This window comes from Antrostomus carolinensis, unplaced genomic scaffold (assembly GCF_000700745.2).
Source record: "Antrostomus carolinensis isolate BGI_N321 unplaced genomic scaffold, ASM70074v2 scaffold5, whole genome shotgun sequence".
NCBI classification, from domain to species: domain Eukaryota; kingdom Metazoa; phylum Chordata; class Aves; order Caprimulgiformes; family Caprimulgidae; genus Antrostomus; species Antrostomus carolinensis.
In genome coordinates this window covers 1-25,333 of record NW_010314003.1, presented here as the reverse complement: position 1 = coordinate 25,333, position 25,333 = coordinate 1, and the positions used below count along the sequence as shown (strand labels likewise).

The window sequence follows — 25,333 nt, the reverse complement described above, 5'->3', positions numbered from 1 at the left end:
CAACTCAGCAGGTGGGGAAAAGGAGAACAGGAATCTCTGAAACTCTTTATATTACATCTGGAAGGGCCAGACTGTGACCCCAGCATGGGAATAACAAGGCATAAAGCCTGGTGCTGGGCTATTCCAGGTGACAGCACTCAGAGAAGAGCAGTCGACAGGGAGCAAGTGGTGTCAGGGACAGGGTCCTGCCTTGAGCCAGCCCACACGGTTGCAGCAGCGTGTGGGGAGAAGAGTGTGAACCAGCTGAGAAAGGGGCTGCCACAGCTGCAAGTGGGGCCACAACCAACCAAGCTGGGACACAGTCTGGTTCCTGCTCGCTCCTGAGGCAGCTCAGCTATTGTTTGACGCTTGCTGCAAAGCCACAAGTGATGTTTGAGGAATGTGCAAACATAACAGTAGGAGAAAAGTTATGGAAAGCAAAATTAATCTGTCTTTCTCCACCTCTGTCTCCAAGACTGCCCTGGATTCATATGTCGTTTGATGGTTCTCTTTGATTTCCCTGCCTGTTGGGCCTCATCCTGCAAATAGTTGCTGCCAGGTATATCATCTGACAGAGTTCCACTATGTGATTGCTGATCAGCATTATTTCAAGCAAATAATACTGGCTGGATTAAGCACTTGCTTGTTGTTACCTCCACAGTTTAAATAATTAAATTACCTAATGCCAGGAAGCTTTGAAGCAGGTGGCTTTACAAGCCAACATAGTAAAAGAATGAACCCTAACGTAGGTGAATGATTGGTTTAGATTTTCAGTGGTCTGGAGATTGGCAGGCAGTGAGAGGGAGGAGCTGATGGAGAACGTGCAATTCCCAGTGCTCTCCCTCGGAGGCCAAATCTATCACCTCCAAATGCATCCCAGCTCCGGTGCTTGGTCAAACAAGAGGTCACACCAGGAACCTGGCCCAACACGTGGCAGGCATTTTACCCTGTCCACCAGCTGCCAGGGACATGGCATAGGTAGAAGGAGAACGCCAAAGGCTGTGTGAATTTTTCCTGCACTTACTTCATCTCCATACAGGAAATGTCATATACATGTATAAAGATAGAGATACACGAGCAAACAGCATAAACAGCATCTAGCGTGCTTTCATATCGATCCTGCTGTCTGGACTCCATTATCTGTATCTCTGTCTGTATCTACTGGTGCCAGGATAGCAGGGCCTAAGTTCCAATTAAATGTCATCATCCTGGTAATCATCAAGCACATGACTCATTATCTACAGATGAGAGCCAGCCTCAACTGAAGAGACATCAGAGGTCATCAATTCCTTTCTAGTTTCAGATTCTGGCTGAGTAGATGTGCCCAGATTTATCTGTTTGCTCACTCTAGACTTACGTTTGGATAATCCCATCTCCACAGTATCCACTTCCAGAGATATACACAAGCGTGGGGGAAGGTTCGCTCTCCTCCGTCCCGGAAACAATGGTGACCTGGTATGTGTATGTGGTCCTATCGCTCAGTTCCCTGCAAGACAAAGGGAAATATTAAGTGATCAGTACAACAAAGGAGGTAGCAAAGGTCAGAGAAGGAGGCACTGAAATGGGAATTGGTTGCCAAAAACACAAGTTTTAGTTCAATGAGGTCCTCAGAATATTCTTACCTCATTTTGATGGGATTAATTTTTGGTTGGGAGTCTTTTTCTTGTGAGCACAATCAGCACTACCTACACCCATGCTTGATTTATGCACAGCTCTGAAATAGGTGCAACTCTTGACTGACAGCTAAATTATTTGCTGATGAAAATCAGGCAGTTTGGTGTGTTGCTTCTTACATCTATATCCACTGCAGGGGTGGCATTGCACTGACACCCTGGCAGCGTGACAGTCCTCACCACGTGCAGTGGGACACGGTAACGGCATTACCAACAGTCAATAGTACTACAGCATTTGAGAAACCAGCCCTGTGCTTCAGCGTGTTTAGCCTTGGACACTTCTGCTCCTATCTCTCCACATCAGGGACATCATTACGTGCAAGCCTGTGGCATAGTTCGTTTAAGGAACTTAAAATACCCTGTAAACACTGAGTACTTCCTCAACAGCCCTGAGCTCAATCCACCTGCAGCTAGACCCAGTGGGAATTTGCCTACTGATTGAAGACAGAATTGGAGTGGGGATGTTTCAGTTGATAGATAAATAAGTTATCTACTTTGCATATGGGTATTAAAACAGTAAACATGAAAAAAAAAAGGTTTCTTCCTCTCTGGGATAGTGAAAAAAATAGGATCCACATTACAGCACTGGATCAAAATATTCACAGAAAGAATTAGCAAACTGTTACATATTTATGCAAATCCATAATTACCTAAATCCTATGCACCTATAAATGAGGAATAATTTTTCTATACGCAATACAGAAATAATATAAGTCTAATACAAACGTTTAGCTCTTTTACAATGTCTTTTACCTTATCAGAACTCAAAACATTCCACAAAGAAACTCATTACCGTTATCCTCATTGTACTGATTTGTAAAGCCACGGAGTGGTGAAGGCAAAATGATTTGCTCAAAGTCATCAATCAGGCTAATTGCAGAGCCCATAACGCAACCCAGTTCTTTCTCAGCCCACACCAGTCCTCTTCTTACCACGCTCAGATTGCCCCAATTACTGACAGTAATATACACGTCTTTTTGTCACAGCAACTTGGTCAAAAAGCATGTATTAATGAAGTGTGTACTATGAAGAGTTATATCTACTACACAGAGCAACAAAGCCATTGAAGTAGATATCAATGGGCTGTAGTTACTGAAATCTTCAAGTTCCTGCAATAAGTATCTCCTTACAACATTCATTAAATTAACAAGCATGACTTCAACTCCAATATCACACATTATATTTTACAACAAAGCTGTTTCTCACGGATACTACCCCTGCAAAATAACTGTCATTGAATGAACTGCATGTGAACAGCACTGGGGTTTGATTCTCTGTTACCTGAAATGGGGAGTGAAACTCAGTGGAACGAAAACACAACTGGCTTTCTCATTGCTTCTTCACCCCATTCCTGTCACTAATAGTCTGTAGCTTGTATTAGCTAAATTGGAGGATTTAGGTAGCACAAACGTTATCTTAACTCACCTACAGATTGGAGAGACATCTACCCATATATTAGTATGAGTGTTTATTTGATCAAAGTGAAAAATTTCAAATTTCTACCCTTGGGACCTATTTAAAACAACTGTTTTTAAAAAATATATATATATATAGGAAATCACTTAAGTGGTGAAACACACTGATGTATAAAACTGAGGGTTTCCTCTAGATTTCACTCCTGGATAAATCCACTTATTAAGACAGGAATTTTCTGATATATACTGATGAAATTAAAGTAGAGGCAAGCTTTGATTATTAAAGAGCAGTTATTTCTCAAGTTCTTTCTCAAAACCATTTGTAAAATGTTTAAGATTAATAAACATACTTGCAGAAATGTGGATTTTGTCACTGGGGATCTGCTAACCACAAAAAAAGGTTCAATTCTTAGAAAAGACTTAACAAATGAACAATTTGAGCAGCTATAATAGCTACAAAATAAATAAATACACATCGCTTTCTGATGCGCTGCGATCACACATGTGAGGGCAAAACCCAGTGGTTTTCAGATTCTGATTTTTGGTGTGATTTCCACTGATACCCACAGGTGATGAACAGGCATTGAGCTAACAGCAGAGCGTGTGGTAGCGTGTGGGAGTGTTTGTGTGCACATGTAAGCAAATGGAAAACAGGAAAAGTTCCCATTTATTTATGTACAGGGTGGGAAGTTGGCGGAACATAATGGAAGAAGCCATAGTACTAAATTAAGCACGGGGGAGAATAGGGTGTTTATGAATTATTAGATGGCAGGAGATGAATGTGTATGGGGGTGGATGAGACAGAAAACTGGAAATGGAAGTTATTAGGTGGGGAGAACTCTGGCATATTTAATCGTATGGATTGTAAATGAAAATTTTATATGGGAAGAGAACCGTGGGGACATCGGAGAAGAGCGACTGCTGGCTTTGTGGCAGTGGGCTTTGGTCTGACCCTGTCACCTGCTACACGCTGGCAAAGGGAGATTTCCAACTGCAGCCTGCTGCTGAAAAATGGAAAGCTCTTGGAGAAATGGTATGCTGTGATAGGTGAATGATACTTATAGTTTAGTGACACACACAAAAAAAGGAGATGTCTTCTCTGAAAAAAAGAAGGTGAACAAGATATCTGCCTCCTTACACATGCATTTAAGTATTTGCACAGCCTGGTTTCCCTGACTTCTACACAGTTTGGGTACAAAATAGCTTTAAGTTATTTATGCTCATGATACCCCATGAGTTATGAACATAATATCCTTGTCTCTAGGTTAAAATACAGAGAAAGGGAAGAGAAATGCCTGGATGCATTTGGTCCCTGTAGAGCAACAGCAAGACTGGGAGCCAGCTCTCCAGCCCATGCTGCAGCCACGGGGCCAACCCTCTCCATCCTCATCCCAACTACCCTTTCAGACAGTCCAGTCAAGAGCAATCTGGAGCTTCACAACCTTCCCCATGCTGAGAATGGCAGAGAAGCTCCAGGCTGTCACACCCAGGGCAGCTCTAACAAACCAGCCAAGCCCAGAGAAGATCAGAAATGGGAGCATGTGTGCTCCAGAAGTGTTCTCCAGCATCATGCAGTCAGAGCTGCAGATGTACCTGGACTGGAGCACCAGAAAGCCACTCCAGAAACTCAAAACTCAAGCCACTATGCTTTCAGCTCACCCTGGCCTGATGCAACTAGTGGCAAAAACCTGATGGAGCTGGATGTGGCATTTCACATCTCAACAACTGGAACCCAAGATTCTTATATCCTCCTGAACTGTTAAATATATCATATTGGCAGCAACTGAGAGTTTTAGCATTCCCTCCCAGTACCCACATTTCAGCTAGTGGGATGACATGTGCAATACTTCAGGCAGTAATCCAGTACCATAGTGAGGGAGGGAAGAAGGAATGCAGGAAGGAAAACAAAACAAAACAAAACAAAAAAAGAATTTATTCTCTCCTACATAGTTATAGGTCACCAAGGTCAATATTACAGACTGTATCTGGAGATGTCAGCAAGACAAGCTCATCTCCAAGTGGTGATAAAAGTGTGATTTTTGGCCATTTATTTTCTCTCTCGCCTTGCCTCGAAGCTGATGGCACACTGACAGTGGTAACCTGCTCTTTCCACTCTGCTGTCAGGCAGGTGCGACACTCGACTGTTTCCTACGATGCTACTTAAGGAAGTGAGAGAGAAGAACATCTTTAACATTAGGGATGTGAACAAACACTCTTTTCAATTTATATCTATGGTCTTTTAATGACCTTTTCGAGAACTGAGTAAGCCGCATTGATCGCTGCAGCTTCCGCCCGTGGGGAAGCAGTCTTATTAAAAAGCAATGACTCAAGCCCTCTGCTTAGAGGGGGAATTAGGACGTGCTGTGTGAAATACCATGAGGGCAACTTTCCTGTCTGCTGTGGCGAGTGACAGATCCAGGGTCAGAAATATAAAACCCTCTAATTCTTTTCCTGTTTTTACTGGGGAGGCTGGGCAGTTGAGTTAATCTTGCTGTGTCCCCCAGGCAAGGGACCTCTGCTTTCAGTTTGGGTGTTCCTGTAAAACTTAAAAACTTACAGGAAAAATTATACCTCTGGGAAGTTGTTTTCTACTAAGACCAAGGTGGGGTGAAAGGATCATTGAATTTACAGAAGCATCACACATGCTCTCGAGTGCTATCAGACCTGGAAAGGGTGACACTGCCCCAAAAACATCTGGTCTGTCCCCACTGTAAGGCTTCAGCATCTGAGGACACAACACACACTGGAGACACAGCGAAAGCACCAAGCTAAAGCAAAGATCCCATGTCTCTCTCACTACTACAATGGCATACATGTTTTTCCTACTACAAAAAACAGCAGGGAATGTTTTCATACAGGAAAGATTTGTTTCCAACAAAATTGAAAATAATCTTAAAGCTGATCCCAGCTTCTGCCTTATGAAAACATAAATGGCCAGAAAGCAATAAAAGCAGTCAGCTTTCCTGTTACTTCAGGACAAGACAACAAGGTCTTCAACATCCCCAATTAAATTATGGCTGTGACAGGCAGTGTCACATAAAACAAGCAAATTCACACCTTGAGCATCCTCATGAAGGACTCCTCTTTCTTTGGCCTTAAATAGCCACCTAACTCTTGAGCCAAAAGACAACATTTCCTGGACAGCTCTCCGCAGCCCAGAACACAGCCCAGTCTGCCAGCAACGTTTCCGTCTAACACTGTCACCTTTGCTCTTCTTCTCTAGCAAGGAAGCCTTGCTGAGCAAAACAGGAAATCTGCTGGCAGCAAGTAGCAGTGACCCCACATCTTCACTTGTTGTGATGCTTTGGATCAGCTGTGCAAGGTGGACTGAATTACAACCACTCATGGAAGAGCCAAAGGTCTATGGTATCTCCTGTCCCATCCTCCACAGCCTGGAGCTGTCCAATCCATTCCCCCCATGCTGCTCACAGCCACTGAAACACCCAATGTTGTTTAGAGATGTCCTGAATTACCCCAAATATCCACTAACTCAGCAAAGAAGCACTGCACTGCTCAGACATGCTTAGAGCCTCCCAGTCCTGGGCACTGAACTCAGTGTTTCCAGACCAGAGGAGCTAACACCACTCCCTTAGTTGCTACTTAGACACTGGGTTATCCAACTTCACTGGGTTTTACCTCTCAGCAATACCCCCACGGTGTCTGCAGGCTTCCCCATCCTCAGGTGCTCCAAAAGTAATTGATAAAGAGTAACCCAGGGGATGAGGTCGCTTTGGGACAACCCAAACAGATCTGCTCCCCAGCTCCCACTCTTTTTCTTGCATTACCATTGACTGTACAAATACGACTGTTTGCTTCTTTTATCTCCTGTCTCGCACGTGCTCCCCCTTGCCTTTCCTTCTTTTAATAAAAATGGCATGAGAAGCATGGCAGAAGATAATGAAGAGAATTCCTGCCTGGCTCTGCAGACAGGAGAGAGGAGAAGCGGGATGCTGTAAACAAAAGAAGGACGTCAAAAATCCCAGGCTCTTGCGATGGGCTGTTTTTTCAGCTGTGGTCCGATCTCTCGCTGTTTGGATAAGCCCAGTGACATGGCAGGTGCAAAGGCCTCAAAACAAGTCTCCTGCCTCTGTCTCAGACACTGAGCTGACTCAGAAGACATAAATGCCAAGGAAGCAGCTTTGGAGAAGCTCTTCCCTCTATCCATGATGAGATAGGTCCCAACAGGGGTGGTGGTTTTGCTCTGTGCCCTCTGGCCTTTTTATGATTTCTTTGTTTACAAGCAAATCAAAACAGGGTAGTTCAGGTACTAAACGGACATTCCTGGGTTGGATGGGAGAGTGGGGACTTCACAGTGGATTTCTGCTCCCAAACCCAGCTTAAACCTGAACTGTGTATTTCCAAGAAAGAACAACAAAGCAGCCAACAGCCTGAACAGATAATCTCAGCTGAACACTTGGTGGGGTGTGTTTTGTATCATGAGGGGGCTAAACTCTCCAAAGCTCAGAGTCTCACCACTCAAAGCAGTGGCTCAAGACAATGCCCAAACTGAACTTTTAGAGGTATTTCTACTAACACCTAAACCAATCACCTTACCCCCTTACGCGATACCATGGAGATCCCACATATTTGAGATTGAAGTCAAAGTTTGACTTTCCAACCCATTAGGAAAAGAAAAGTATCTTTTGCTCCATGAAATACTTCTATGAACCAAAGCCACCACCAACTCTCATAATCACCACAAAATCAAAACAGGCAGTTAGTCTACAGCTCTGCTCTCTCTTACGCTGGTGTAAACCTCAAGTAACTTTAGAGACTCCAGCAAAATACTCCAGGTTTAAACCACGCAACTCAGCTGCTCATCTGTTCCTCCAAGTCCCAAACATGTGCATTTGCTGCTAGGACCAGGTACCTGCCTGCACAAGATGCCCTAGCACAGGACTACACACCCGGCTGTAGCACCTCTGCTCTGAAACCCAGGTCCTGCTTAGGACCTTAAACACATTTGGTTTTAAACATTTGGTTTTTACACAGATCATTTTCTTCTGTCCTTTGTGCAAGAACTATAAGTTTTTTAAGTACCAAACATATAGATATATATATATGCAACTGATTAACTCCAGGAGACTTTGATATAATCGTCCAAGTATTTGCCCTGGTACCAATTTAAAACGCAGTAGCACAATTTAAATAACAGTTTGCAGCAAAGGCCTTAAAGATATTTCTAGGTTTTCCTCAAAAGAAAAAAAAAAAAAATAGATGCCAAGAGACAATTTTCTCCTTTCATGTTTAAACAACAACAAAAATTATGAATTTTTAAGGTGGGTGATATAAATGGAGGATCGAAATGAGATTGGGTTACAAATCCTGGGATAAAGTAAATCCTAGAGGCCCAGGGCTCTTTGCACTAGACAGGCAATTTCACGGCAGCACACAGGTTAAGTGTCAGAGCACCTGGTTGCTATTAGGAGCAGGGAAGGAGGGGAAAAATCTGTTGTGTTTGCTTCTTCACTGCTGCGATCAGACCCTAAGCTGAGACGGGAGCGCTTCTCACCGGGAAGCTCAGATGCAGCCAGCGCAGGAGGGAAGCTGTTATGTTTTGACTGAGGAAGGAAAGATCTGGGACATGAGATGCAGAAAGCCCTATTTCCAACTGGTGGGAGCCAACACTTCTCTATTGATTTTGAGGGAACCATGACATTATCCACCACCTGAGGACAGCGCTTTGGTGTACCAGCACAGCAGAAAGCAGTAATGTGACTGGCAAGCAGGTTAGGGCAGGTTAATTGCTTTAAAGGCCATCATCGTCACTGGTGAACCTCTGCCTGTTGCATCGTGCCTCTTGATGAGCGCTGCCTGATTACTCACACTGTTAATGACATTCTGGTTGTTCCATGGCTTCTCCATGCAGGACTGCCAGCAGCAGCGTCCACATGGGTTGCAGTGCTGGTTTGGACCACACTGAAGGAGAAATCCCTGATGCAAACCGTGCACAGGACCTGGGACCCCAACAACCACCCCTCATCTTCTGCATGTTGAATATTCATTGCTGGAGTGGCAGCATTTCAGCTGCTGCTCTCTTTGTCAGGCTCAGCTCTCTCCACAGGCAGAAGGCTCTTCCCATTTTAGGGTCATCAGCTTGGCAGAATAATGCTCTTCAGCTTCTCTGAATCCAGATCTGACCTCTAGGATTTCCTTTCAACAGGCATGAGCCAGGACCCCATTTTCAGAACTTAATACCCTCCTGTTTCCATATAATCCCACCAAAATGGTAAACAGAGCCATAGGAGCAGACACTCGCAGCACCTGATCCAAAGGCTCCTGAAGCCAGTAGAAGTTATTATGTACATTATCAGGAGGGCTTAGATTGGGCCCCAAATGAACACAGATGTTTGCAGTTTTCTCTAGTTTCACCTCTACCATCTCTCCTCTCCAAAACTCTGCCTTGGAGGGTAAGGGCGTGGGGGCCATGGCACTCCTGGGGCACTGCTCCTCGGGAGGAGGGAGGGAGCCTATATGTACACGTGCATATGCATGAGATGTATGTGCTGTCACACATGCCCCATAGCAGAGTACAGAGAGATGGGCAAGGAGATGAGGTGACTATTCCAAAGTAACATTTTGTCATTTCCCTCCTTAGGGGCTCTGTGTTTTGCCTTAAGCCACTTCAGATTATGAGAAATCCTACTAGCTGGTCTCCAGTGGGATCTTTAATGGTTTAATAACTGAACATTACTGAACATATTTCCACTAGCCTCTTCCTAAAATCCCATCATGAGCTAATTTCCTCTATTGTCATTACATCTGCAACTGGTCTTACATTAAAAAAAAATAACAAAAAAATAAATCTGTACCACTGTGAATAAAAGATCTGGTTTACTGTGCTGAGCTGTCAGGGCCAGTATTTTTAGTAGTGGTGGATAATTTAAGGTGTCCAATTCCAGGCATCCTCTCTGGGGTACAATTTGCAGAGAAGAATGAGCTTTATTTCTGTCTTGCCCTTCCTATCACAAAAAGCTCCAGGAAAAGGCTGGAATTGGGGCATCAGCATGGAGATTCCCAAGATCACCAGACATTTAAGAAGATCCTGGCCAAAAAGACTAAGATCAAGTTGGGGTGAAGCAATCACACGATGGGTGCCTCAGGCCCGCTGTGTGCATTGCACACCATGCAGAGATACACCTAAAAAGCTTCTGCCTCGTCTGTCGCTGTATCCAACAAGGTATTAAGGACAGCACAGGTATTTCAGTCTTACTGTAGTGTTGTTTTGAAATCCTTGCCTCTTTGAGTGTAGCTCCAAATTTAACAGAGACTTGGAATTTATTTCCTAGGAAAATATATTGAAATAAAATATCCAGGAAATGATCAGGCCAATAGTTCAGTAAAAGTAGCTGAAAAAAGCTGTACTGGCTGAAACTGCTGATAAAAAGGTAGGTAACACATTTCTGCTTCTTCTGCGGTATTTGAGGCTCACTCCAAGTTTTACAAGAGTTATTTTTAAATTGTTGCATAACACATGTCTGTCCAATATTTCTTTCCTCAATCAAGCAAAGAAAATGCATTTGTTATTCCTGGGAGATTTCTGGTGCTTCTTATCTTATTTAGAACCCAAAATAAAGTTGCACACAAGAAGGCAAACATCAGAGAGAAATTATTATCCATGAGATAATGCACAGACTAATTTACCACATATCTGAGACTGTTTCACCTGCAATAAATTATTTTGCCCAGCAGGAAAAGTCCTGTTTGACCTTCATTTTTTTTTTTTCCACCCTGCAGCTGAAAACTCTGCTACTACTTCTAGGTCACAAGTTCAAATTCCACACTGGCTGGGAGTGATTAACTATATCAATTTCTAATAGTAACTATTTGGTTAATAATAGGACAGCAGTTAATGCTCACTTTTTGAGGGACACTTGCATATGGCTAAGTTGTAATCTATTGGTGTGATCTCCCTACAGCCTCTTTGTATTGCCCAGGAGGTACATTGGAGATGTGAACACAATGTAGCTGCAGCCAGGGAGTCCCTGGCTGGAGCAGAGCTGGGAGAGCCAAACCCAAAGCCAAGTGTCATTCCCCAAACGGGGCAATCCCTCTTTCCTGGCTCTTCCCATGCTCTTGAGTCATATCTTTCAGAGAGGCAGCTGGGGTTCATTCACAGCAATCCCACCCTTCAGAGATCCAGGCTGAAAAATTCCTCTGGGCTGCCCCATCTCAGCATCACAAACCCATAAAGATACAAACCCGCCCTTACTACCTTATTCTTGCATCATGTGCAGCTGAGCCAGAACAGGAGCCACAGATTTTGTCAAGTGCCAGCTATAGTTACAGCGTTACATAAGAAACCGCAAGAGTGAAGAATCACAAATCTATCACTACAGCTGCCACCAAATGGCATCTTCACACAGGCTCAGCAGAAAAGCTGCCTACTGAATGGGCACAGACCATCAAATTGTTCTTTTTCTTCTCCAGGGCAGGGTGAAGGCAAGTTGGCAGAGGGTGGTAAAGGAAAAAATTGCTCTATCTGTTCTGTGTGTGGGGTCAGGAAACAGGTTTTATTTCGCAAAGATAACCTGGCACCTTTAATGAAGAAAGTAAGAAAGAAGGGAAGCCATCAGAACGTGGCTTCCAGCTGTCAAGTCACATCAGCCAAGTGGAGATGGATAATCCCTGAGAGCAGCAGCACTGCTAGCTTCTAACAGTTCATTGTGAGCTCTTTGAAAGGAGGCACCTGGTGTATTTCTTCTGTAAAATGCCCATCACACTACTGGCAGCTATAAATAATAACAACCGCTACCTCGGCATTTAGCAGCACAACGTATGTGAAGGAAAGTTACAGGAGGAGTAGATGGAAGAGAAGCAGTACTCCTCTTCCTGGCTTACTGAGCCCTTGGTGTGGAGCAGGGGTAGACACTCCTATCTGGGACAGGGAGGAGAATCAGCCATCCCTGCTGCCTCTCTGCCCAGTCCCAGCTCCCCACTGCCATCCAAGCCAGAGGCAAGGTGACACTGTTTGGGAAAGGAAAGAATGTCCTCAAGGGGATGCTGGTGGTGAAGATGCTGCTGGGTGGAAGACTCTACTTCTTACCAGCACTTCACCTCTCTTAGGGTCAGATGAGACTATAACCAGTTTCCTGCTGTTGGAAGGGAAGGTGTGGGACAGGAAATAATCCCATATTGTTCTGTTCTTTCATCATGGGAAATTTCCAGGTTCATTAAGCAGAAACAGGGCAATCAATACTGGCTGCATGAGGAAGGAGCTGACAACACAGCCAAGACTAGAGAGGACCTCAGAGAGGCGTGAAGATGGGCGATACTTGCTAGCAGATCGCCAGCTCCTCCTCTGAGCTCTGGGACTGCTACTCTGTCCTACACCAGCTGAAGATTAAATTTCACAGCTTTGCCAAAACTGACCACAGGCAGCTCTGATGCACTCAAAGCTCTTCACTGACATGTGGAAGTTTTGGGAGCATGACAGCATAGCTGCTAATCCAGTTGGGAAACGAGGGTCAGAGAGGAAAAATAGAAACATTTCCTCCTTAATGCAAGGACTCTGGATGAAGAACTAGGCAAGAATTAGCAGTGCTAGTACGGTACCTGAAACTGGACATTATAGGGGTAAGAAAAGCCTGGTGGGAAAGAAGAGTGTTTGCTTCTTGGGAAAGTTCAAAATAGCTTTGCCCATGCAGCACTGTTCTCAGGAATAAGCAAGAAAGCCTGAATAAGAGTAAATCTGTTCTTGTTGAAACTTGGTAAAAGTGTTTGGAGCTGTAAACTTTCATAAGGATACAGATAGGGATTTCTAGTATATTACTAGAGAGAAAGAACATGAAGAATTGTGTAATTCTGGGAAGGAAATCTCCTAGAAGCAACTTGAGAACAAATGCTTTTCATAATGGCAGGTCTGTGGTACTGCTAGGCTGAGAGCAGGCATCAAGTACTTCAGGACTCAGCAAGAGATGATGCTATTTTGCACTTACTTCTAGTAGAAATTTCAATGAAAATGGAAACTTGTCTTTCAGTTATCACTTTGAGGTTAACAAACATTTCCTGCAAATAAAGATACGAACCCCAAAAGTCCTAAGTATCTGCAGACAACACAGAATTGGCAAATAGGCTCAGTCAGTGCAGAGAAGGATGGAGTTCTAATGTAAAAATGGCTAATTTACAGGACTGGATGTCTAAAAATGGGGCATATGTTGATGTAAGACAATATTATGCATGTAGGATCAAGAAATTCAGAATAAGCTGGGAGGTCTTCAAGTGAGAGGGGAAGAAGCAGTTGGTTGCATTTATTCAATTGCAAGACAACTATGAACCATCAGTGGGATGTATCCACTAAAAAAGCAAACGAGGTCCTTGCACGCATCAAGGCAAGGCATTTCCAGTGCAGCTGGGTAAGTATTCGTGCACAAGGACATCTGGAACACCATATACAGTTCTAAAGCCTGTTGGAAATCCAGATGTGTAGCATGCTGATATTGCACGGACAACCTAGCAGCTCTTGCAGATAAATCTGGGCATGTAAAGTGCTTTCTTAGCATTTCAGTCCTATCTTAGATACTTCCCGGTATTTCCTGGCATATTGAGAGAGGTTTGGCATGATAACTGTGGAGGAGGGGTGAGCAGAAGATGGTGATAATATGAGCTTCAGCTTTTGGTGTCGGGAGAACATCCACCCAGCGATCTGTATCTTGTTTGGGTGGAAATATGGTGTTAATTATCTTCATGACAGATGGATCTGGCAATTCATTTCAGCTGCTTTAGATCATACATTCCTCTGGCTGGTAGACCTTCAGAAAATAGAGAAATAGATCTTCAAGATGAAGGAAGGAATGCCATAATAAGGACAGATGTTGCCATGAAATTTTAGTGTTGCATTCAGCAGGGACTTAGGTTTACATATCATCACTATGATATTCATATTTTTTCAGACCTCTGTTTAGCAGGGCCTGTGTCATGTCTTCCTATTGAGTTCAGAGGTTAAAAGGAACACCAATAATTAGCTGTAATGAATTATTGCTCATTATGAATAGCCACTCCTAATTCTCCAGCCTCTCTGCTTCTTCGTATTTGTAGGAACCTTCAGACTAAGAACTGTTTTCTATCTCCTTCAATGACTCACCATCTGGGGTTTCTAACAAGTCACTTACCATACGTCTTTCTGATTGGATACCAGTAACAAATGGCAAACACATCAATAATGCAAATTTCAAAACAAACAGTTGTTTTGGATAAAGTACAATGCTAAGATACATGAAACACTAAGGACCCATGAACAATGCCACAACAGCCCTTCAACTACCTGCAATCTTGATGATGATGGTTAATTTCTCAGTCATTCTGCAGTCACTCCAAGAAGCCCAAGTCAGATCTGCACTCCAGTGTCTTAGGTGCAGAGTTAAAACACAGTAAATGACACGGAGTTTACAAGCTTAACACTGAATGGAACTCCTGATTCTACCAAATAGTTTAAAACTATTGAAATTACTTAAACAACAACTGTACACAGATGATGGCCAGTCCCCTCCAACTATTATTGAGCAACAGAAAAGGTTTAGCCATAGAATGTGGGTGCAAAATAGCCAAAACTGCTAAGAAAAACACATTCCTTATATGAGAAAATACAAGTTTCTTCTCTCAGGCTCTCTTTTTTTTCTTTCTTTTTTCAAAGTATGAATGCAGTATCTCTAGGTGTCAGTTACTAAAGCCCTAGTCCGTGTAGGAATGGCTCAGATGAATATATCAGAGGACAGCATACTTGCTTCTCAACTCTGCAAAACCAAAACTCATACCAAGGCTTCATGCTGGGATTCTTTCTAAGGTTATTTCAGCCTCGAGAAAAGCCTAGAGGTTCACACCACAAAGACAACCCAATCCATCGCTGTCCACTGCATTTTGAGGTTTCCTACAAAGTCTGTGACAGAAAAGTTGGGAAAATTTCCAATTCTTAGAAACTTTTCCAGTTATTCTGACAACTTTCCAAAACTAACCTTGGTGTCTCACAGCTTGGCCTGCCAGAGGGGAGAGCGTGGATCTCACCAGCACACCCGGCTGCCCACTGCTCGCAAATTTGGCTACTGAGTGCAATGGGGAACACAGGCTGCTCACCCCACACTGTCCCGGTGGGACTGGCAACTAACTGTCTCTGTGACACCCTCAGGAGAGCATCACCCTGTGGGCACTCACTTCTTGCTGAGCTCTTAAAAAATCTGTGATGGCTACAAACAAATACAAGAGCAACGATTATGTTCCAACTGCAACGATGTGAACGTAAAAGCACTACAGTAAGGGCAAAGTAATGACCATGTTCACCATTGTGAGTCTCTTGCACATTATTTCTAGAGATCAGCCAGAGTGAAATCCTCTATATGAGAGCACAACCCAAACTTCAGATTAAATTGTGAGCTGAGACTTTTGAGACTTGCAGATGAGGCTCCTTCCTTATCACTTGCTGCGGTGTGAAGACTCAGCAGTTCTGTACTGCACCTGGCCTGACCTCTTTTTTTTTCCCCCCACTGATTTATTTAGCCTTCTGCTCTCTTCCTAGGCTGTGACTGTCAGTTTGTATCACAGATACCAGCAATTCTCACTGGTCACATTCCATGGAATTGTGTGTACCTTGCCTGGTTTCTATAAGGTCCAAGGATAAAGTCCTGTCCCTTAGAAATGATTTTTAGCCTCAGTTTAAGCCAAGAGCTGAGATTAAAATTCAGCTTGAGAACAGAAGGTCTGGCATTATTTTGCATTTCTGAATAAAAGGTTTCCACTGTTCTAGTTATTTACTCTCCTCTGTGGAGCACCCAGTGCTGACTAGGCAAAGGCTATCCATTAAAGGCTGTCTCTCCTCTCAGCTTAAAGAGAAGTTCCCTCTCTTTGATGGGAAGAAGGTAGGAGAAATTAATTTTTCTTTCAGCATCACCACACCTGGGGACAGGATCTTGCTCACAGATAACAGTGCAAGCAAATATTTTCTTTGGGAGAAAAAGAGAAAGTGAAGATCAAGGTCAGAGGAGGCAAAAGTAAAGATATGTGACTGCCTTCAAAATCATTTTCCATAGAAGATGTTGGGGAGTTATTTTATTTAATATGGAAAACATGCAAAAGTGTAAAGGAGGGTTTGCAGGGAGATAAAGGGGTTGCAAAGTCTGGTTGCACAGATATGCTGAATTCCAGCTGTACAGAAGGAGACAAACAGGTTGAGAGAGATTGCATTTACCTCTACATATACATATATATATATATATATATAATACACACACACACACGTAGGAGCACAGCCCAACACTTCTGTCCCTCACTTCCCTGAAGCATCTTCCCTCCTTCCTGCTTATGGAGTATAAAGACTAACACAAGGTGCTAATGGAAAACTCATCTTGCCTTTGCCTCTACCACATAACCACAAACCCAAGCAGAGTTTCAGTGAGTTTGCTGCATCCCAAGGCATGGCCCAGCAGAAGCCTGGACAAGCAGCATCAGCCTACAACTCTGCATGACCCCCCCAGAGGATCCATATCAGAGGATATGGATTACAGGCATATTCGGACAAAAAATATACCCCACTTTTCAAGATTTCAAACACGTGCTGAAATCTTCAATCAGGCTGAAGCGTGTCCAGAGAAGGGCAACGGAGCTGGGGAAGGGTCTGGAGCACAAGTGTGATGAGTTCACGGCTGAGGGAACTGGGGTTGTTGAGCCTGGAGAAAAGGAGGCTGAGGGGAGACCTTCTGGCTCTGTCCAAGTCCCTGAAAGGAGGGTGGAGAGAGGTGGGTTTGGGTCTGTTCAACCAAGGACCAAGTGACAGGACAAGAGGAAATGGTCTCAAGTTGCACCAAGGGCAGTTGAGATTGGTTGTGAGGAATAATTGCTGAAAGGGTTCTCAGGCATTGGAAGGGGTTGCCCAGGGCAGTGGTGGAGTCACCATTCCTGAAAGTATTTAAAAGATGAGTAGATGTGGCACTTGGATTAGTGGTGGACTCAGCAGTGTCAGGTTTACGGTTGGACTTGATGATCTTAAAAGTCTTTTCCAACCAAAACGATTCTATGATCCTATGCTTAGGAATCTGTGTCTTTGACTCCTCACCCAGTGACTAAAAACTTCATTTCAGTTTTCCGAGCATCTCTGAAGCTCACTGGCAGGATTTTCCCTGTGCTCCTGGGAAAGACACAGCTGACCTGAGGCCAGCTAGACCAGAGGGTTTGGTTAGGGTTTGGTTGGGAGCCTGGTGCTCCGGGAGCACTTGTTTCTGTCTACTGATCACAGGTAGAGCCCAGAAAGACTAACATAAAATTCATGTCTGCTTTTTAGCTGGCTATGTAACTAGGTGAGACACACAGACAGGTACAGTAATGTTACCCTGTGTGATCTATTCAATGACACACAGGAACATTGTCATTAAACCCTGGCTACTGATTTAATTATTAGGACACCCTTTCACTACAGCTGATTAGAAGCTAGAAATCACCCACAAAGTCACGATAAAAGACAAGGAAATAGAGCTCGGAATGCAAGTTATGTTTTGGGCTTTTTTTTTTTCTTTCACATTTTGTTACAAACTCAAAACTGGACCTGTTTCTGTGGGAACTTATGCTAAGGTATGCAAATATTTCAAACCAAACCAGTCCCATTTTCCAATAAGAGTGGGCCAGGTTTCAGGCAAAGATGCTTTCACAGCAAAACTATGGGAAAATTCACCATTTTCCCTGTTTCCAACATGCCAATATACATCTCACCTTAAATGCCAGCAATTGTTGGAACAAGGCTACAACCCAAGAAAGCACTTAAGCACATGCTTAACTTTCAGCACATGAGTAACCTCAGTGATGTCCTGGGTTTTGTTTTTATATTCGCTATTGTTAGTTACCTTGAATTTTTAAATCCGTAGGGACGTTTTTGCATCTTGTGAGCTACATAATTGGGCCATGAAAGGAATGGTAGCTCATGATTACTGAATTGTTAATTAATCATTTTTATTATATTTAAATATGCTTTAGAAGCCCATAATGATGTATGCTTCCTTGATATTAGCTGTACTAATTAGATCAGCTTTTCTAAATTAGAGTGCAGTTTTCTTAGCAGGTTTCCTTTTATCTGGTGTTCATTTTTCAAAAGAGCTTCATGTTGTTCCCACAGATGAGTGAATCATTTCCAGGGAATCATGTTATGCAAAAGATGTTTTTTCTTGCTGCTGCAGAATGCCTGCGGGTAGATCATGGATCTTCTTGAAATCGTTAAATATTTTGAAATTGGACTTTCCTCAACAATCATGCATTCCTTGACTAGTTGAGCATAACTGCATCTGGGATGAAACTCAGTCCCTTCAAGGAACTAGTGCATTTGGCACATTTGCTGTGTTAGAACAGCACCACTCCAACACAATTTGTTTTAGTGACACATGAAAGCAGAAAATGAAAGTGGCTGAAATACATATCTATACCTGAACATGCAGGTGGATTTTTTTTTGATCCTTTCTTTAGCAGCTAATTGGTGTTCCAGCACTGAAAGCCATCCTATATCCTTCTCCACTACTTTTTGAAAAGATTTCTAAGGAAATTATGACCATGTTAGTCCAGAGGTCCTCACTCAGGTTATCTTAAACATTTAACTTACCATAGCTTAGGTAGTTTGCAATATCATTTCTGGTTCAGGAAAACCTGAATTTCGTGCCTCTCTGCACAACTAGTCCAGAAATTTATCAAAAACTACCTGTGAAATCTCTGGCTATTTCACCTCAGTGTGATGCTCCTGATTCCAGAGAAGAACTCTGAGAATATTCTGTCTTGGTGATACTTGGAATGTCTATCTAGTTAAAAATCCTAACAATTAATTGTGATGCTGGATGAGCATCACAGGATGAGAAGAACAGGTTATTGTTTTTCTCTGAACAAGACTATTCAGCTCTCTGGAAAGAAGTACTTACGTGTCGATGAATCTCCTGCTGAGGTTTGAGATGACAACTGGAGATCCAGACTGGAAAGGAGGGTCCCGAACCACTTTGTATTGGATGGGTTTGCAGTCTGCACACAGCGTGCTGTGGGGGACAGAGCTCAGCATGGCAGCATCAATTTCCAGGTGCTCATCCAGAGTGTAGATCTGGATCCCATACACCTCCTCACCCACTTGTCCCGCATCCAGCTTTATGGTCAATGGGATGTCACAGAAGACATTCTGCGGACCGAGAGAAATGTTTTTTCCGCTGATGGTGAGCAACTTGATGTCATTCACTGCTCCGCTGGAGTCCCAGTCTGGGGAAACAAATGTCACCCAGACTGTGAGGGACTCTGGAGTCAGAGGATAACGAAACTCCAGCTGCAGGTAGCAGCCTTGAGGCTCAGGACAGGCTGGGGGCACCGTGTGTTGGTTGACTGCTGAGTTGGGACTCCATGTTCTGACACTGGATTTACAAGGCTGCTCAACATCAGGGTGCCCTGGAAAGAAAGAAGGAAGCAAACACAGGACACAAAAGAAGTTAGAGAACATGGGTTATCATTAGCATCAGTCTTGAAAGACAAACTGGTGTCAGGAGAGCATTTCTGGCCAGGAAACTAATTATTTACTTGAGCAGAACAGTCATGGCCAGCATGGAGAGGAGGAATACAGCGTCAACATCTCTTGGCTGGGTGAGATGCAAACTCAGTTTAAGTGCCCAGCTGGACACCACACAGCACACGTTGTGCCAGTGTGTCTGGTCCTGTATTTCCTATTGCTAGTGCCTTCCCCTGTGACAAACAATGGTATTTTCTACCCCTTCCACTTGGCCCTTTACCCAATAAACAGAGTCCCTTTGCCTTCAGTTCACCTCTGTGCTCCTGCTTACTCCCTTGTTTGTCTATTTAAAATACAACCTTTTACTCTTTGTCTTTAATAAAGAAAAGAGCTTTTATTGATTCCAAGAAGTCGTTGCAGCTGTTGCTGTTGAGGGGCAGCTCCTAAGCCATTTACAGGCTAATCTAGCACGTTGTGTAAGACTCGGGTTTTTGGAGACACATGGAACACAGGTCTGAGCTGTCTCTTTGCGCTCATCATGATGAAACAACAGGCAGTTGTACTTTTACATTTATCATCGTTGGCTCTGATCAACTACATGGGAGGTATTACTGAAAACTAATGAAAGTCACAATGCTCGCTGGGTTCCCAAATACTACGGTAACATTACAATTTGGCATGGAGTCATGGACTGCAAGATCCAGAGAGGTCAAATGGGTGGAACAGTTGGTAACAGAATCCAGTGAGAGCTATAAATTCCCTCTTCCTTCCCAAATAATCATACAAAAAGGGAGCAAATGGGAGAGGAAGAAGGCAAAGTACAGAAAAGAAGAAAGGGGAAAATAAAGATAAAGAAAGGTAATGAGATGAGAGAAATAGAGAAGGCAGAGGGAAAAAAAAGAGGACAGCTGTTCACAACTGAGGAAGAAAGCAAGATAAAGCACTGGGCAAACGTGAACAAGCAGGACATCACTGCTAATTTAAAGAGAAAAGGGCAATGTGTGAAGGTTATTCTTATTGTCTGTGATCCAATGAGTGTTAGAAATGTGCCTCTTTTGTCAAGGATAAACAGCACAGGGAATTCTCTCATTCATACCAAATGAGCCCAGATGCAGAATAGATTTCCTGGTACCTCGGGCAGTCCTCCCCATGATCCAACACAATTGTCTTCCAGATTTTAAGGCTTCTCCCTCACCCACACATACCCCATAGCCCTTCTCTCCTCCTCACATGCCAGAGAGCAGCGGGAATGCCACTAACCTCAGCATCTGGAGAAACCACAGCAGCCATCTATTCTGAGAAAGCCAGAGTTCCATTTAACACGCTCAAGGTTTTTTTTTCCCCCCCTGGCAAGCTTGCAAGTACTGTGTATAATCATTTTGAGTAGTGAGCACTCCATTCAACTCACATTATCTCACAACATTCGCTGCCGTCTGCATGTGCTTGGTTGGGCCCTCCGATGACTTTCTCGCAGACTCACAGAGAGCTCTTGACTGCAGCCCTAAGAAGGTGTTTTTTAAGCCTAGTATCTCAGAGAGTTTTGGAAAGATTTGTGTATCTTATCGCTGCCATCTCACAGATAGGAAAATTCAGTTGATTAATGGCTCACGGCCTAGTACGTATTCAAATGTGGCCTCCACTTGGGTTCCTGCAAATTCACCTCTGCCAGTTCAAGGCCTCGGTAAGACTTAAATAGTGAATAAACTTACATGTTTTGGTAGATCAAGGTGTGATCCCACACGTTAGATGAATTGAACTCAGCCTCCAGGGAGTTTAATGCAGACCATTACCCCAAAATCAGCTAGAAACCTCAAGTTAAGCTGAAGAGTCTCCTTCTTAAATATCATCAGACACTTAGAGCTGGGTAGGAAACATTCATTTGAGGAAAAGGATGGAAAGTGTATTCCATGTAACTCTATAGATTTCTAGAGATGGGTAAATACTATGAAAATTACAAATATTTGTATAGAAAAAATAATGGTGTAGTAGTCATTCTGCCCCTGTGCACCCAGGTTCTGTAATCCTTTAAGCCTATGAGAGCATTAGCAAGATTGGTCATAGAACAGCACCTCATACATCATACCTTGCCTAACACAAACCAAAAGTGAATGTGAGGTTTGTGAGAAGTAGTCAAATCCTATCTCCTAGTAAAAGAGCAAGGATGGTAGGCTTGGAGGGAGGCTTCCCCCAAAACATAAGTCATGGCCACAGCCTAGTGCATCATGCAGTTAAGTGAAGTGGTGGGATGAATGCCCCTCCGTTGTCCCAGTGCATTGTCAGAGACTTGACACACTTGGATGGGGAGGCCAGATGGGATTGGCAGCCTCTTGGGATGCAGCTGATGTCACAACTACAACTCACCTGCCATATTTCTTATGTGGTCAAGACAAAGGGACCATCCAGTGGGACTCCAATGTCCAAATGAGACAATTCCACTTGCAAATACAGAATGAATTGCTCTAGAATTAAATACTTGCCACTGAGAAAGGCAGGGCATGAGAGCAGCCTAAGGCAGTAAGACTTTTCATCATATTCTCACACTTCTTTTAGTCACTAGTGAGCCAGGCAGTAGGAATTGACTGATAAATGCATATATTGCACAGTAAGCAAGTACTTACTTGGGTTCGAGCCAAGATCACCTTTCATACATAAAAAAACCCCTTTGACCAAGTTGTGGAGGTGCTGTAAGGTTTGTTTATCTGGCTGGTGTTTCTGGTCAGAATCCAGGTAGGTTAGAGCTTTCTTGCTCTATGGTGAAGGTAAAGAGTAAACCAGAACTGCCTGATCTCCAATGCCTTCCCGCAGCTGCTGCCCAGGAGCAAACAGCCACTCATGCAAGGGGCACAACTGACTAAGAAAGAATCACAAAGTATCTCAGCCCAGGGGGTTGGACCCCACAACACTCGGGCACAAGCAGGACACTAGGAAGGACACAGTCCCCACAGCAGAGTTTTGCAATGGGCACAGCTCACATGTAGTCCAGACCACATCTGGTGTCTGCTACCTGGGGTAACTGTGCAGCATATCAACACTAAAAGACCTCAGGAAAATGAAATCAGACCAACCAAGTTCAGAGCCACCTGAGAAATGTGGTTTTCTGGTAAGAAGCTGGATGGCTACTATGAAACATTTTCCATGAGCGTCATCTCAAATTCTAAAATGAGTTCATTTTGGCCATGCTTATACCTTTTTTGTATTCACTTTCCGTGAACATCGAAGCAGTGGAGATTTACACACATGAACGCTTGCAGAAAGCGAATTTAAAGCTTGCATGCTTGAGTACTCACAGATAGACAATTAAAGAAGCCAGACAATGACCTAACTGTGCTATTTGTAACTCAGACCAAGTGCAAATAGGCAGAGATCCTGAATGTCAGGGAGTGTGGTAGTGATGACAGAAAATTACAGAGCAACAAATACTATACACTTGGTATATTTTCTACCCTAAAGTGGAGAAAACTTCTTAACATAGTAAAGAGGATTGGATTCCCAAATTTTCTTTCCAGAGCAATGGCACAACAGCAAGTGAATGAGACAGATAAGGATCAGACTGCACCCTTCATAGTTAAGAACATGCAGGCACACACTGTAAGAAGAGGAAATTAAATGCAAAATGCAGCTGAGTAATAAATCTTAAGAGTAGCTTAGTTTCTCTAGGAATGATGCCGCTGGCAAGACGTGTGAGATCTAGAAGTTTTCAAATCAGAGCTCGTTAGAGAAATTTTGATGGAATTGCGTATCTCAATGGAATATGCAGTTCTTTCAAAATCAAAACACTTTGCAAAATTGGGTTTATTTGGCCAAAATTTTATACTGGAAGAGAAAACGAGAAGAAAGTTCTAACAATATTGGAACATTGTGTTTTGACTCTTTGGAAGAAATTGTTTCACTTTTGCACTTTGAAACAATTTTCATTTTTTTTATTAAACGTTGCTTTTGCCCTAGATTCTATACTAAAAGGGGATATTTTCAAATGTCATAATTTAACCAAAGCTCATGAAAGAGGAATTATATGAGCTAAACAAAACATTTTGGCCAGCCTCAAACACTTTTTGTTTTTAATTTTCCTTCATGGAGAATTTAAAAAGTTTCAGGTTTTGTTCCAAACGAAACTAGGTTTCAAAGTCTTGTAATCCTTGGCTAAATGGAAATTCCACCTTCCACCCTGCACTACTACTGCAAGGGATCCAAACTTTGCTAATCCTGTTTACTTGATAATCCAGTTACACTTGTAGCTGCAGCGCTGCTTCCCAGGACGGAGCTCTTGAACAACATCCACCCAAGGGGCAGGTGCGCTGTGTTGTGCCCAGCAGCCTTGGCCCTTGGGTGTCCAAACTGGGGGGAGTGAGTTGGAGTGAACCACAACCTCTGTTGGGCCCCCACCCTGGGAGATGGGTGTGTGGAGCAGAGGACACTTGCCCATACATCTTGTCCCCTGATGCAGCAGGGATGAAGCTCACTGCACACGCTGACCGTAGGACTATGGAGGACTCTGGGGTGTCAACACTGCAGAGATCAACATATTTACTTACAAATAATTTTCCTTGCAGAGTACCTCCCACGTATTCTAGCTGCAGGACAGAGAAGCCCTCAATGTAAGGAAGTATTTCTACAATGAGTTTGCAAAATCCAGGGACTCATCTTTGAGTTCAATGAGCCCACCTATGAGTTTTCAGTGAAATCTGGGTCCAAAGTGTGTTGCTCCCAAAGAAATAGCTCATGATGGACAGATTGAAATAATATTCTGCTCTTTCCAAACCATAATTTGTGTTTACTGACCTCTGCCTGGTATAATCTTAAATATGCTCTACCACATCCACCTACTTGTAATGGAAGGTACATACGGAGGAGATCTAATGGCATTGTATGACCAGCTCTGAAGACTATTCTTCCTCCAACATGCTCTAAAGAGAAGCAGTAAGAATGACTTGCAAAACACCCTGAACTAGACTGGGCTTGATGTAGCCATCTGTGTTCATGCTGCAGAGTACTTGCCCAAAGGGTAATCTCCACTCCTTTCAGCATGTCTGCTGGTGCAGCCTGCTACTATTCAACGCGAGGGCAGCAGAAATCAGACCCAAATAAATAACATGCCATTCTTCACTTTTGGAATTGGAGTAGAAGGAGTAAACAGCTCCCCTGAGGAATTTGTCTGGCAGATGTGAATGGTCAGCATTTCTTGGCACTCTACTGCTTTTTGAAATTCAGGTTCAGCTCCCGGAATTCATTTAATTCATGGGCAGAGTCAGGACACGGGGGCCAAAACACAGGTATTCCAGCCAGTGGCATTACTGTGGGGCACAGTGTATTCATCTGTCTTCTAGTTTCGTTCATGCTACATAGGGGTAAAATCAGTCATTCTCTCCCAGATTTTCCCCACTTTCTTTGTGTCTTTCCTTTTGCTCTGGCCCAACTTCTCCCCCACCATGTCTTTGTCCCCAGCCCTTTGGACTCACCTTCTGCTTCCCGTGGGCTCCAGTGCCCAGAAGGATCACAGGGCATCGGGGAAGAGGCACTGAAGGCGTATTGCACCAGGACTCTTCCTTCTGCACACAGATCACATGCTGATCCCACTTCTCTAGGAGGCCAGGAAAACAGGAAAACACACCAACTTAGTAACAGCTGAATGAGCTGCTTATTCAACTATATTAAAAGCAATAAGACTTAGAATTCAGTTCCACTTAACCCTCTTTTCTCAAGGTACTGACAAGAGTGTTTTCTGACACTGACTTTCCATAGGTTTGGCCTGCATAGATGGCATTTGTGAGTCCACCATCCAACACAAAATGACAGCAACCTGTGAAATCATACTCAGATATATA

At 43.4% G+C, this 25,333-nt stretch overlaps 1 protein-coding gene across 1 annotated transcript in view; it reads right to left on the bottom strand.

The window, feature by feature from the left end:
* The window catches only part of PAPPA (pappalysin 1), a gene marked incomplete at its 5' end in the record, with an annotated part of 110,384 nt that extends 85,295 nt beyond the window's left edge, over positions 1–25,089 (bottom strand). The window contains 3 exons of the mRNA XM_010167464.2: positions 1,337–1,465; positions 18,946–19,453; positions 24,968–25,089. Of these exons, the coding sequence (XP_010165766.1) occupies positions 1,337–1,465; positions 18,946–19,453; positions 24,968–25,089 (759 nt within the window). The remainder of the gene's footprint in view (positions 1–1,336; positions 1,466–18,945; positions 19,454–24,967) is intronic.
* Between the last annotated feature and the right edge of the window lie 244 nt (positions 25,090–25,333).